This window comes from Diachasma alloeum, unplaced genomic scaffold (assembly GCF_001412515.2).
Source record: "Diachasma alloeum isolate Michigan unplaced genomic scaffold, Dall2.0 Dall_scaffold_00179, whole genome shotgun sequence".
Classification (NCBI taxonomy): Eukaryota; Metazoa; Arthropoda; class Insecta; order Hymenoptera; family Braconidae; genus Diachasma; species Diachasma alloeum.
The window spans coordinates 324,067-337,926 of record NW_021680345.1 but is presented as its reverse complement, the minus strand read 5'-3'; the positions used below and the strand labels follow the sequence as shown (position 1 = coordinate 337,926).

General features: G+C 36.4%; 1 protein-coding gene across 1 annotated transcript in view; it reads left to right on the top strand.

The window, feature by feature from the left end:
* LOC107043538 (dual 3',5'-cyclic-AMP and -GMP phosphodiesterase 11) overlaps nt 1-13,860 on the top strand; it is a 34,189-nt gene that overhangs the window by 14,203 nt on the left and 6,126 nt on the right. Inside the window, exons 4-10 of the mRNA XM_015265075.2 lie at nt 7,794-8,115; nt 9,310-9,703; nt 10,979-11,368; nt 11,710-11,958; nt 12,044-12,154; nt 12,327-12,424; nt 13,641-13,704. Of these exons, the coding sequence (XP_015120561.2) occupies nt 7,794-8,115; nt 9,310-9,703; nt 10,979-11,368; nt 11,710-11,958; nt 12,044-12,154; nt 12,327-12,424; nt 13,641-13,704 (1,628 nt within the window). The remainder of the gene's footprint in view (nt 1-7,793; nt 8,116-9,309; nt 9,704-10,978; nt 11,369-11,709; nt 11,959-12,043; nt 12,155-12,326; nt 12,425-13,640; nt 13,705-13,860) is intronic.

Here is a 13,860-nt window from a genome sequence, read left to right as displayed (position 1 = left end):
GGGGGGGGGGGGTAAATGAACAATAACCAAAAATATAGGGAACATAGGGAGAGGGACAAAATTGTCCAAAAATTGCTTGTGTAATACTTTAACGAGCTCTTCGCTACTCAACCTGTTCTAATCTAATTCTTCACTTTATCAGCCAACTTTTTCCAAATGGCTTGATTGCTTACTCAACAATTGTGATATCAATCACTGTTAAAATTCAATCTGATAAGTGCAGGTTGACTCTTCAAGTCCAAATGAAATGTGGCTCATTTCCTTGGGGGTATGTTCTTCTAATTGATTGCCTTGTATTATGTGGGGGACAAGATAGCTCGAGCTGCATTTGAATGCTTCTCAGAGAGCGTCTTACATTTGCGTGGTATGACTGTTTTTGCGCCTAATGGGATAATTACTCGTTTTCTTGTTGCTTGAGATAAGGCCGAGCTATACCCAATTGGCCCTTGTCTCCCAGGGTCAATTTATCCGCTCTCTCGCTTGTTAATTCGATGAAGCCTTTCGTGAGTTTGAATCGTCCCGTAGCCTTTGTTACTGACCTCCACTTTCTCTTCTATGATTCCATAACTTCTCCTTCATTTAATTATACTCATTTAATGCACAAAAGAAGCTTTTAAATCTCTCGGGTAGTTCCTATTTATAAATATCCACAATATTTTCATACTAACTGAATGGCAATTCTACATAATCAGAGTATATACCTCATTCAAAAAGGATAAACGACTTGTGCTATCGTACTATCGATGTGTACTATCTTTCGAACGTTATCTCGATGTTTTTTTTTCATCTTTCGTCATCTGAAATTGTCAATTAAGTCCTGCATCACGCAGAAGTTTTGAAAAATTATGTATAAATAATCAAAAAAAAGTAGAAAAAGTTCTTAATTCTTTCAAAGAGCATTTTTTATTTATATTCAGAATAAGTTGAATAACAAGAAATGGGAAAATGTATCTGATTTACGGTAACAAATGGCCGCCTGTCACCCAATATCATGCAGGGGGAAGACTGATTTCGTAAATCTTTTCTCAGGGTGCACAGAGACATTTATTACGGAAAAGGCTCTTTGAAAAAAGTTGTAATATTTTGGAGAATTTTTTAATCACACCTTTATCACATAAAAATGGCAGATGACTACATACCACTGTTTTGAAAATTGAGATACCTAGCTGTCACTTCCCATGAGGAGTTAGTGTTTTGTTATCCACCATAGAAAATGACGGCTAATAGATAATTTGGCACAGCGAATCAGATATTTGTAATTTCCACATGATGTACCAATCAATTGACAATTTTGGGTTACGAAAGATAAAAAAAATCCAGATAACATTCGAAAGATAGTACACCCGGACCTTAAATGTAATAACATTTTTGAACCATGTAAAGTTGGTGATAAGTTTGTGAAGTTTGTCGTGACGTTTAATGAGACAATTCAAGGCGAGTTAAGCTCTTTGAACTATGGCAAAAGCCCCGAAGGTTCATGTTGAATATAAAAGCAAAAGTAAAATGTAAAAGTAGGATTAAACTCCACCGCCAATAACCCAGCATATATGGACATATATGTGCAAAACGTACATAGCACAGCGTTTTTTTCCGCTTCTCGCTCGCCTCTTTTTTATCCAAAGCTTTTTGCCTGCACTCAAGCCACCAACGGGTGTATTTCAGTTGCGATAGTTTGGCAACGCTCGAGAGCCTCTGCTGACGTAGGTTTTTATTACCTGTCTTACTCAGCCACATGACTCCCTCTCGCTTCCTCTATCTCTACGATATTATTTTCAACGTGAGGGCTTACTGTCGGCTTACTTCAACTTTTCGGAATACAAAACTTCTATTCCAATGATGAGACTAGACGTAACAACTGCAAGTGAAAATACATGTTGCGGAATCGGAAATCTACGGGGCTTTACCTCAACACTGTTTCAGCGCTTTCTTAACTTCAAACATAACAGAACAGAAGAGAACAATAATTTGTTTGCCCTGTCTCTTTAACTCCTCGTTTTTATTTTTGCGTTAACGGGTCGTATACCTTGGCCGGATGTAGTTTAACGACAGTTTTATTTTACTCATTTGCCAACCTGCGATTGGCGAGCTCTTATTCGTTCCTTTAGTGTTCCTAATGAGTTGAATCGTTCATCCGGCGATTGTTATCAAGGATGAAACGAACAACATCATCGAATGTGTACGTTGATTCTACGTCGAAAAAAAGTGCGATAACGGTGCATTTTTTTCACCTCATCTTTTAGACAAGTGACATTTTTTTAAATGTAAATGTAATGATAATGTAAATGGGAGATATCGTAATAGATTTAAACGTCAAATAACAGGTGATAGTCATTGCTGGGATTACTGAGAATATAATCCGTTCTATGAAGTTCATTGATACACATAGATACATAGATACTTTTCATGTTAAAGTGAAGTAATAGCTGCAGGAAAAATCCTTATAATTTTCTTATGAATTCTGGAAGAATCAGGAGAATTCAAATTTTAAGGTTCCACGACTTTTCTTCCACGATATTTTATCCCCGACATTTCTTCCCCGATAGATTTTCCTAAAAGAAACTGTCTTCTTTTTTTCCCGTCGATACCTGAGCAAATAATAATCCCTACCTGAACATTTCAAATCACCAGAAGAAGAACATTTCCACGAATAATTTTTAATATAACTGTGCAAGTAATGGAGATGATTGTCCACAACATTTTCTTCCCTTTCGACGATAAAATAAACACGAAAGGCATTGTGGCGACTATCCGCGCAAATAACTTATTGAAACTGTCATAGTTGAATGCTTTCGGTCATCACCCAGGTCCAATAGCCGAAGATTATCCTCTCTGATTAAAAAAATCAATACACACTCGAAAATCAAGAAACGATCGGGTTATCGCAATTCGGTCGAGGCTTATAAAAGAAGGATAATCCCCACTTATCATTACAATCAACTGTTTTGACAAAATGTATGTCAAAATATACAAATTGAATCAGAAAATTAGAAAGGGAAAAAGTCGGGGAAAAAGTAACGTGAAAAAAGTAGCATAGGAAAAATTGACACGAGGAAAATTTGGGCAGGGACAAATGTCGGGGAAGAAAAATCGGGGAAAAATGTCGAGGAAAATAAGACGGGCCACTAATTTCAGGACGTTTGGGTAATCCTGTCACACTGTGTTTTCCTCACTGTAATTTCCCGTCTTGTTATGTACTACACTTGAATGCTTCTTTCTTTATGTTGAATGACATCTTTTTCTCGAGTTACGTCCGGTGATTATTGTTTCCCGTGCAGCCGACCATCCCGCCAAGACGTAGGCGCATCTTTTTATTCGTCATATTAAACTTCGGACATGTGAGCGACGTATGTGGCTAATCATTCGAGTCTGTGTCGTTTACATCTCTATGCATTCGGCCACGTGCGCTTCACATACGTCACTTAAATACGAGTTTCGTTTTTCACTGGGTCAGTGTCATGACGTTCATGATATACTAGGTGAGGGTTTTTTTTGCTGATTTTTTTTTTGTCGGCGGATATGACGTGGGGGACTGGAAAGCTTTGGATATGGAAACTTACAATACGAAAATGATGAATAGGTTCAATCATATTTTTGTAAGGCAGTTTAATATTCAGCAATGTTCGCTGTTTTACGAGCCTGCCTTTGAAGTGGCCTTTGAACTGACAAGTGAAAGCAAATTTTTCCACTACGATGACTGATCATGACTTCATTAAAACCATTATTTTGAGAATGACGAAATTTATTGAAAGAAGTGCAGTGAATAGTTGAGTTTCGCGTTTTAGGGAAGACAGGGGTTAGCATTAGGAGATGTCTTTTTTGTAGGTCTTGCAACAAAACAATCGGGAAATAGCCGATAATTTTTCAGGTCTCGTGGTATTACTACTGACAATTTTTTCAATTCTAATTTGGACCAATCAGAATGCAGTATTCGGGGTCACGTGACGCGTTTCAAACTGATAATTTCCCCGGCTCCCGGAAATTATTAGCAACACAGCACCAATTCCCCGCCCTTCCACAAATCATGTAAAAAATTGTGCTCCCGCCCTCAACATTCCACCCCTTGAAATATTCCTCGCCATTCAACAAAAATTTCGTATTGATTCGGGCAGTATTGCTGATAACTCTATAGTGAAATATTGCCCTCTGTTAATGAGAAGAAAACTTTGATTAAATTTAAGTTTTTCTAAATTCAAAATTTTTGTTTTTATTCAAGTGTCGAACCCTTATGGAGCAAAAATTCAAAATTGACGTGGAAAAATAGACCTGGTCATTTTTATTTCCAATTTCTGTACCTGTATTTTCCAACTTAATTGTGGATAATGTTATATCTTTCAAAAATAAGTATGTTACTAGATGGAAATGGTTTAAATCATGCAATCGATAAAGTATCAGTGTCAATGATGCTGAAATTTAATTTCACATATCAGAATTTTTCCAGGGAATAGAATGATTAATTTTTTTACAATCCGCCGTTTTGCTCCATCGCTCCATTTTGCCCCACCCTTCCCTGTTTATAATTTATAATGTGAATTTATTAAATTAAATTTTTCTCCTTTTCTGTATTGCTCTTCCCGTTTGTACCATTCATTCCCTGCCCACTGTCCAACCCCCGATATCGCATTTGCCGAAGAACGCGGGAAAAACCATCGTATTTTCCGACATAGATAGATAGATGAAAATTCGAGCAATCTTGCAAAATATTGAAGTGCTCTCTTATTTCAGGGGGGGGGAGGGTCCTCAATTGGATGGCTCTCCCCACAGTTCTATAAAAAAAACCTTGGGAAAATACGTCGATAGACGTATACGTCGCTCAGATGCAGAAATGCTAAACAAATTGTCGGTTCAAAGTGGAATATCAAGGAACGTCAAATGGAATTGAATTTTTTACAAATTCTTTTCATCACGAGAAGAATCTGATAAGTTCTCATACTAAATAGCCGAAATAACAAAGCTTCCAAAAGTGATTAACAAAACTGAAATGAGTCCAGGAAGCGAGCCATTATTTCGCCTGCAGTGGAGCGATAGTAACCCGTGAAAGGTAGACGTCACTCTCTTCACGAGAGATATCGATCAAAATCTCACTTCAAAATTAGCTTGTCACATCTCCTTTAATTAGTTCATCGTACAACTCCAAATGAATTATTTCCCTTATCAGATGGATTATCTCTCTCATATAATCAATGATGCTCTCAATACTTCTCGTGTCGACCCAACTAGCGTCCAACCGATCATATTAATATCAAATAATTTCAAATTGTTGAAACGATTGTATTTCATTCCAGTGGGTAATCCATCCAATGTTGCTAATAAAAGTACACACGTGGTAGAAACCGCAGTGTAACAGCTAAACCAGAGGCGCAGGGACAGGAGATCAAATGAAGTAATAATAAAGTATAATAATAACGAAAAAACATATCGTGATGGAAGATGTTGAGGGGGTCGTGTGGATCTATCTGGCATTTTCTAGAGTTAACACGAGTTGACGTTTTACGCGAACATCGGGTTATCTGACGCCATGTGTAAACTAAAACCAGCGGGGCAAAGCCGGACGCGTGAATGAAACACTCGTCCGGTTGCCTCGGGTTTTTCTCTCTTATCTCGATTCGGTTATACGATCTTTTTTGTTGCACTTTTTGTCCGTCTTGTTTCATTATCTCTGTATTTAATGAAGGGCGGATGTCTGTGGGCAACATGAATACACGTTGGCCCACGTAATAACTACAGTCAATGTCAAGTAGAAGAAGTCATTACCACTCGTAAAAAATTAGGTGCGCAACAAATTGAATGAATTATGTGATTTTTTTTCAATTTCTCATTTTTCTTCAAGAGAAAAACTCTGCGAGTGATGTGATAAAATAAGATAAGGCATACATCAATTCCGAGATTAGCCGCTCGTAAATATATCCATGTTCTACGGAGATATGTGAAATGCCCATTTTGGTGTGCGAAAATGAAGATGGTCCTCTCCAGAATAGGGTTCGATTCAAGGATATTCATCAAGAACTCGTTTAGAAATTACTTCACGTCATCTTTTTGCTTCCGAACGGAAGCATTGTATTCGTCAAATTCGAAATTTCTACTTTTTTGTGTCAGAGTAACTAATTTTGGGCTGAAGAGTTCGAATATGGGGATTTTCCAAGTTCCACTGAAATTTCAGGAAATTTTGTCCTTGAAAATTCCGAATTTCGTGGAAAAATCAAACAGAACTGTAACGTTCGGTTCCATTTTTCCCTGAAAATGAATAGAAAACCAGAAAATTCAGGTAAATATATTCTTGAATTTTCAGGACAGTGACACTGATTACGATTTAAGGGGAAAAAATCATGAAATTTCAGATTTCACTGAAAATTCTATGTAATTTGACACTGAATATTCATGTTAGATTGGAAATTCAAATAAATTACGGAATTCTCGCCTTTATGCCGCTTAAAATTCTGGAATTTTACTGAATTTTCAGTGAAAACTGAAATTCCGTAATTTTTTTCCCCTAAATCGCATTTTTTTTCAGAGTCACTGTCCTGAAAATTGGTAGTCAACTGTCTATGAAATTTCATTTTTTTCGAACAGTGTATGTATGTGTATATGACCGGTCGTTTTTCGATGATAACTGCAGAAATAATTATTTAAATGAATCCAATTGTGATTTAAAATAATCTTCCCAATCCCACCTTCACCGATTCGATTATCAGATTGATTGCATCATCTGTTGAAAAAATTCATTTTGAAACCAATATTCAGAGAAAGGTAAAAAAATTTAACGTTGGGGTAATGTGGGCTGTCAACGTGGGGCAATATTGGTTGCCAAGGTTATGGTAGTGTTGAATTCCATGAAACATTGAATTAAATTTAAAAGACATCGGAAAAGATATTCCATTCGGAAGCAAATTGCTAATTTATTAGCAAGAATAGATTGACTATGCTGTGACGAAAGCAATTTCCCACTTGTTTTATTACTTTGCTCCTAATACACTGTAAAAAAATGAAATTTCATGGACAGTTTGATATTGGATATTAAAATTCCAGAATTGTAAGCAGCATAAAGACGAGAATTCCTTAATTTATTTATTTACAAATTTAATTTAATTTATTTGTTTAATTTATTTATTTATTTTTTTAAATTTTTATCATTTGAATTTCCAATCTGATATGAATTCAGTCCCAAATTACATAGAATTTTCAGTGAAATCTGAAATTTCATTATTTTTTTCCCTCTAAATCACATTCAGTCACTGTCCTGAAAATTCCAGAATATATTTACCGGAATTTTCTGATTTTCTATTTATTTTCAGGGAAAAATGGAACTGAAATTTACAGTTCTCTTTGATTTTTCCACGAAATTCTGAATTTTCAATGCCAAAATTCCTTGAAATTCCATTGGTAATCAAATTCGATAAAAATTTCCAAAAAGTGCACCGGAAATTTCAGACAAAATTTTTTAGCAGTGTATATATTATTAGGATTCCCATGATGCAATACATGCAGTGAAAAACAATTTACCAGAAATTCTTTAAGTTTTTGTCGATGCATATCTCAAAAATTCGCGTGTAAAAAAACCTGAAATTTTGGGAATCGTTTTCTCATGTGCTCAACAACATATGATCCAAATTTTATGTCTTCAGTTCATTGCGAAATTTTCACCAAGTATAACACACTGAGGAAGTACCTTAAATCCCCACGAAAAATATCTGGAAATACGTAGATTGTGGGTTATTCGTGATGCGAAATATCAGAACAAGTTTCCGGGGTTTATTCTAATCCAGAAATGAAAATAAACACGAGGGAATTTGTTGCAGGGCTGTACTTACAGCATCGGAGTATCGCAGAGCCGAGGATGACGGCAGAAACTGCAGCGCCGTGTGTTCAGGGGGTCCAGAGTATTCAAACTGGTGTGATGGTGGGGCAGAATGATCCATTGAGTCAGCCGCATCAGCAACAGATCACAAAGAATCAAAATGCCAGTAATTGTAGCAATTCATCGTCGAATAGATCCTCAGGATCATCGTCGTCGGGGGTCTCCAGTTCTTCGTCAAATTCTGGGGTTTACGATGCTGAGTATGCGAGAATGGAGGCCTGGCTGGATGAACATCCGGATTTTGTGAATGATTACTTTTTGAGGTAAATTATAGAGTAGTTAACATTTTCACAGATGCATCTGTGAATATCTTCGAAAAAGCGAACTGACACCGCGAGAAAAACTCCAAAGTTCTCAAACAAGCCTTACTTGTGCCAAGAAAATAGTTTTTTGAAAATTATCAAAAAAGGATTTTTTGTGCCAAACATTAAGAGAGTGCGCCGGGATGAAAAATTTTCGCCGCAAAAGTAGATGTAGCAGTTGAAACGAAATTGCATTCTCCGTACACGTAAGAAATGTCATTTCTAGCACTACTCCTTCGTTATTCGATACTCCCATACGTATTTCACTCCCGAAAAATGTTTGTTTTATGCGAAACAAGGGATAGTAGTTTCTCATTTCGGCTGTCTAATAATCACAGACAAGAAATGAACCCTCAAATGAAACAATAATAATGATATGATAGCAATCTTGTAACTTATGTTAGGGACAAAATATTTGTTGTTAAATTTTTCTCTATATGAGATATTTTCATCCTGAAAAGGCACCGTCTGGTGTGAATTATCCGCCTCTTCAGCCGAATATTTCGTTGCTGTTGAGAAAGCAGAACAGCTATTCATGTTCGAGCCTTTCAAATTCCAACTAAACAAATTCTTTTTTGGCAATTTTCAACTAGCGATTTTGTTGGCCCAAACAAGACTTGTTTGAGAACGTGTTTGTTTTTCTCTCAGTACGCGATGGAAATGTACAATTTCCATTGAAATTGTTTAGTCTCTGATAAATTCGGTGTATAATTCTTATAAAACCTCTCCAAACGTCAGAATCACCTCCGGCTCTCCGCCACTTCGCCGGAAAATTTCATAAATATTTAAATGTTTGACTGTTTGAAGAAGGACTCAATGATCTCAAGTAACACTTATAAAGGAAATAATATGAAATATTCATAGGTAAAAACGATTGTAAAACAATGAATAAGTAATAAGTAATTTGAAAAGAAACGAGAATTCAAATGAATGAAATAAAAGCTTGAGTGACAAATGCTCGTCAGCTGTTAGCGATGACGCAAGTCGTCGATGTTGGCTTGATATCGACTTCCTGACTCAGCCCTGTCATCAGTCTCGCTCGCCCGCATTGCCTCGTTTCTACCAATTGGCAATTGCTCATGCAAAAATCTTAAGAATGAATGCTCTTTATTTTACCCCCACTGACTAACTTTTACAATTTACGTTTTTGTGCAGAAAAGTAACAAGACAAACCGTAGATGAGTGGCTAGTTACACATGCAACGCCGACCTCATCGGCTAATTCCATGCTGGACATGTCGAATCAGAGTAACTCTGGGTCCATGAATTCACCGGGTGGGAGGGGCAGTGGGGGCAGTGGAAATGGTGGTGGATCGGGGGCGACAACACCAGTGAGAAAAATTTCAGCTCATGAATTCGAGCGAGGTGGATTACTTAAGCCAATTGTTAATACTATTGATGGCACACCAACATTTTTGAGTATTTCCCCGGAGGATTCTGGTCAGACTGGGGGTGGACAACAGGTTGGCACCGGGGGGGCCAATAGGCCGCAAAGGAGGTCAAGACATGAGCTGAGGCAGTTGGACGAGAAGGATCTCATCTTTGAATTGGTAAAGCCAAAGATAACTTCTTCATTTCATCAAAAGTTACTATTACGTATGAAATTACGGAAAGAGCATTCCTTACGACTCAGCCCACCTTCTAGGAACATTTATGAAATTTACGAAATTACATATGGAATTACATATGTAATTACTTATGAAGTTACGCAAATAGCACTCCTTATGACTCATCCCACCTTCTAGGGACATTTATGAAATTTATGAAATTTATGAAATTATAGATGAAATTACATATACTGTTATTGTTTAGGGGATTATGAAAAAATTATCATCAACAACCTTCTCCACCTTATAACAGTCACTTATTTTGGTAATCAGTGGTGTAAGAAAAAGTTTTCAGAGAACCAGCTTTCTGAAATTATGTATTGCCTGTTTAAAAATGACCCCTCGAGATCTTCCATTTATGTCCCTCGATTGGGAGATGATTGCATGCTTATTAGTTTCCGCACATAACTCAATTTATTTCACCATTTCAGTATTCAATCGTATGATTAAATTCAGCTCATAACATCATACTTGAAGCGAAAGAATATTCACTATTGGATGGTAGTGTTCGTGTGTGTTGATTTTTCTTTTACGATATCATCAAGAACTTCTTAAATCTCTCAGAAAGTTCACTAACTTCTCGGAAAGTATCAGAGTTGTACAGGAAAAGTTTTCTAAAGTTTTAATGCTTTTTCTCAACACTTCTTAAATTGCGAATTTTTGTTTGAAACTTTTTCAAAATTCATAAGTTTGTGATAAATCTGGTCGAACAGATTGTGAGTCTTTTGCGACTATCTCTAAAACCAATATATTTACAAAGTGAGAACAAAAGCCTCGCTTCGTATTCTATAAATTTTGTTTACAAAAAAAGTCATGTAGGAAATTCTTTTGTCTCATCTTTTCGGAGTTATATGAAAAATTCAGAGTACACGGAGAGAAATTTTCTATAAAAATTTCTAGTGTCAACACTAGAATTTTTTCCTGGCTGTCACTTTGCGCCTCTTTTCCCGGCTAGCACTAGAATTTTTCTAAAAAATTTCTCTCCGTGTACTCTCAAAAATCGAAGAAATTCTATCCTTTTAGAACGTGGTCGACAGAAGTGAGAAATTTACTGCTAGGCAGATCATGTAATCCCTCCTTTATTTACATTTATACAAGAAATTTCCAATTTTCTTGTCTCCATCTCAAATAAAGTCATGCATCATGAAAATTTGTGATTCTGTATGAAATTTATTTTTCCTTGAGGGAATATATTATCCTCTCGATTTTGTTTTAAAGGTCAAAGACATTTGTAACGAGTTAGACGTACGATCCCTCTGCCACAAAATCCTCCAGAATGTGAGCACCCTCCTCCACGCCGACCGCGGCTCATTATTCCTCGTCCAGGGTGAACGTGCGTGCGCTGGCAATACCAGCCGTCAACAACCAAACTCCAATAAATGTGATACCAGTAAAACGTCTACAATGCAAAGTGAAAACCAAAATAGTCATACGACAGCGAGTTGTACAAGAACCAGGTGTCTCGTTTCTAAGCTATTCGATGTTTGTTCGAGGTCCACACTGGTGGAGATGGAGAAGAAGGATGAAATTAAAATACCATGGGGAACGGGGATTGTGGGATATGTGGCTGAGAGTGGGGAACCAGTGAATATACCTGATGCATATAAGGTAATAAAATTCCTCGATGACAGTCATAAAACTTTTTTTCCTCAATCTATACATCCCCGTTCAGTGGTGAAACGTTATAATGTGATGAATCCAAAACTTAGTCGTGTATCAATAAAGATATCTTGGGAATGAGAAGTTGCAGAATTTATCAAGTGACCCTTGTTGTAAAAAAATGAGACCCCAGTGAAGTCTTTTTTCTCGAGAACAACAAAGATTTTCCATATTCCTCTTCAAAGCTAATAATTCCGGAAGTATTTGGCAAACAAACTGCACGTGGAGTTTTCACTCATCTCCTTTTACGAATACACTCAACAGAATTCATTGGAATAATTCTTTTGTAGGACGGAAGATTTAATCGCGAGATAGATGCACTAACTGGGTACAGAACACGAGCGCTTCTCTGTATGCCTATTAAGGACTGCAGTGGTGACGTGATTGGTGTTGCCCAAGTTATCAATAAACTTGGTGGTGAAGCGCAATTTACAACACAAGATGAAAAAATATTTGCAAGTTACCTTCAATTCTGTGGTATTGGACTTAGAAATGCTCAGCTGTACGAGAAAAGCCAGCTGGAGGTCAAGAGAAACCAGGTGAAGATGGATTAACTTGACAACAGGAGGATTAATTAACTTCTGTTTTTATGATATATTTTTCTTTCCATGTTTGCAACTCAAGGTTCTCTTGGATTTGGCCAGGATGATCTTTGAGGAGCAGAGTACGATAGAACACATGGTATACAGAATTTTGACGCATACGCAGTCGCTTATTCAGTGTCAACGTGTTCAGGTGAGCGGTGAGATTGTATTTGGTGAATAACATGATATTCTAAAATTACGTTTTTACCATTCAAGTGCTAAATGATGTCATCAGAATATTGGCTGTTTACGTAGAGGGACATCGAGACTCATTACAAGACGAAATCTCTAAATAGTGTTCATGAATATTTATTTTTTTGCAGGTACTTCTCGTGCACAAAGCGTCAAAGGGAAGTTTTTCCAGGGTTTTTGACTTTGAAGCTAATGATCTCACTGTGGAAGATACTGATTCAAGAACTAGGTAATCATTCATCCTAATTGCAATTCTTCTAATTGTTTGCTTTTTAATGGCAGTCCACCAAGCTTCAGGTTTCACGATTTTGCGTTGGCATTGTCAAATGTTTACAATCATATTCTTAAAACACTTCCGTATGGATGTATATGCATATGTGGGGTCATGGTTATTCAAGAATACCTCCGTAATGAATATATTAAATGATATGAAGGCCTACTGAATGGAGACATCAATTAGCGCTATCTATTAAGCTTAATTGAAACTCTATCTGTGCTGTAATGTTTTGTTATTGCCATAAAGTGAAAGAGACGTAAGTGGTATGTATAAGCATAGCTTTGCGCCGTTTTGCCTCCACAACGACGATATTGATGCTTCTCATAGGAGGATCTTCCAGCAATTATTGAATAGCTTCATATCTAAAACTAACTGCTTCTTTACTATTTTCTCTACAATTGAGAATAATTAAATCAACTTTATCAAGTACGGAGTTATATTATGACCTTGAATTAGCATTTGGATGTGTATACGGGGGATAGCGATTTAAAAATTTCATCGTGACAGTTACTGTATTATCAACTTCTAAATATTATGTTCGCAATTAACAATTCTTGTAATACCAAATTTTTTAGAAGACACGTATGGAAAAATCGTATAGAAATTTTCTATATGGATTGCGTATAGAATTTCTATAGGATTTTCGTATATAATATTCGAATATTTCTATACGGATATTTTTTATACAAATTATTTCTATACGATTTCTATAGGTTTGATCCTGTACGACCCACTGCCACATGTATAGAAACATTTCGTATGGAATTGCGACACTTCTCTACGTTTTTCTCTGGAGCGTTTAGACATCTTTCGCATGAAAACAAAAATTTATGTAAAAATTTATGTATAGAAATAATTCGTGTAGAAAATATTCGTTTAGAAATATCCGAATATCATGTACGGAACTCCTGTAGAATTTCTATACGCAATCCGTATAGAAAGTTTCGATACGATTTTTTCATAGGCGCATATATCCCCTCGTTCGTATATTGATGGAAAATAGAGTTTATTATTTAACGTACACAAAAAAATGTATCCACTCTGAAGCAGATTTTCAATTAATTACCAAGCAGGAACAGTTATATGGAACAGTAATTGAAGGCAATTGTCTGCTTATTTTTGTTCTGAATGCGTTGAATAATTGGTAACTTGTTCATTTACATTACAGCCCATTCGAGAGCAGATTTCCAATGAACGTGGGCATCACTGGTTATGTTGCGACAACAGGCGAGGTAAGTTTTATCGTCTACAATGTTGTTTTATTATTTTCAATTTCTGAAAATGAGGTGTTTTAAAAATTAAATAGAATCTCACGAATTAACAATGAAAATCATTTCAATGTCATTGCTCTGTTGTTCAGCGGAATATAGAGAAGTGTGTGATGATTC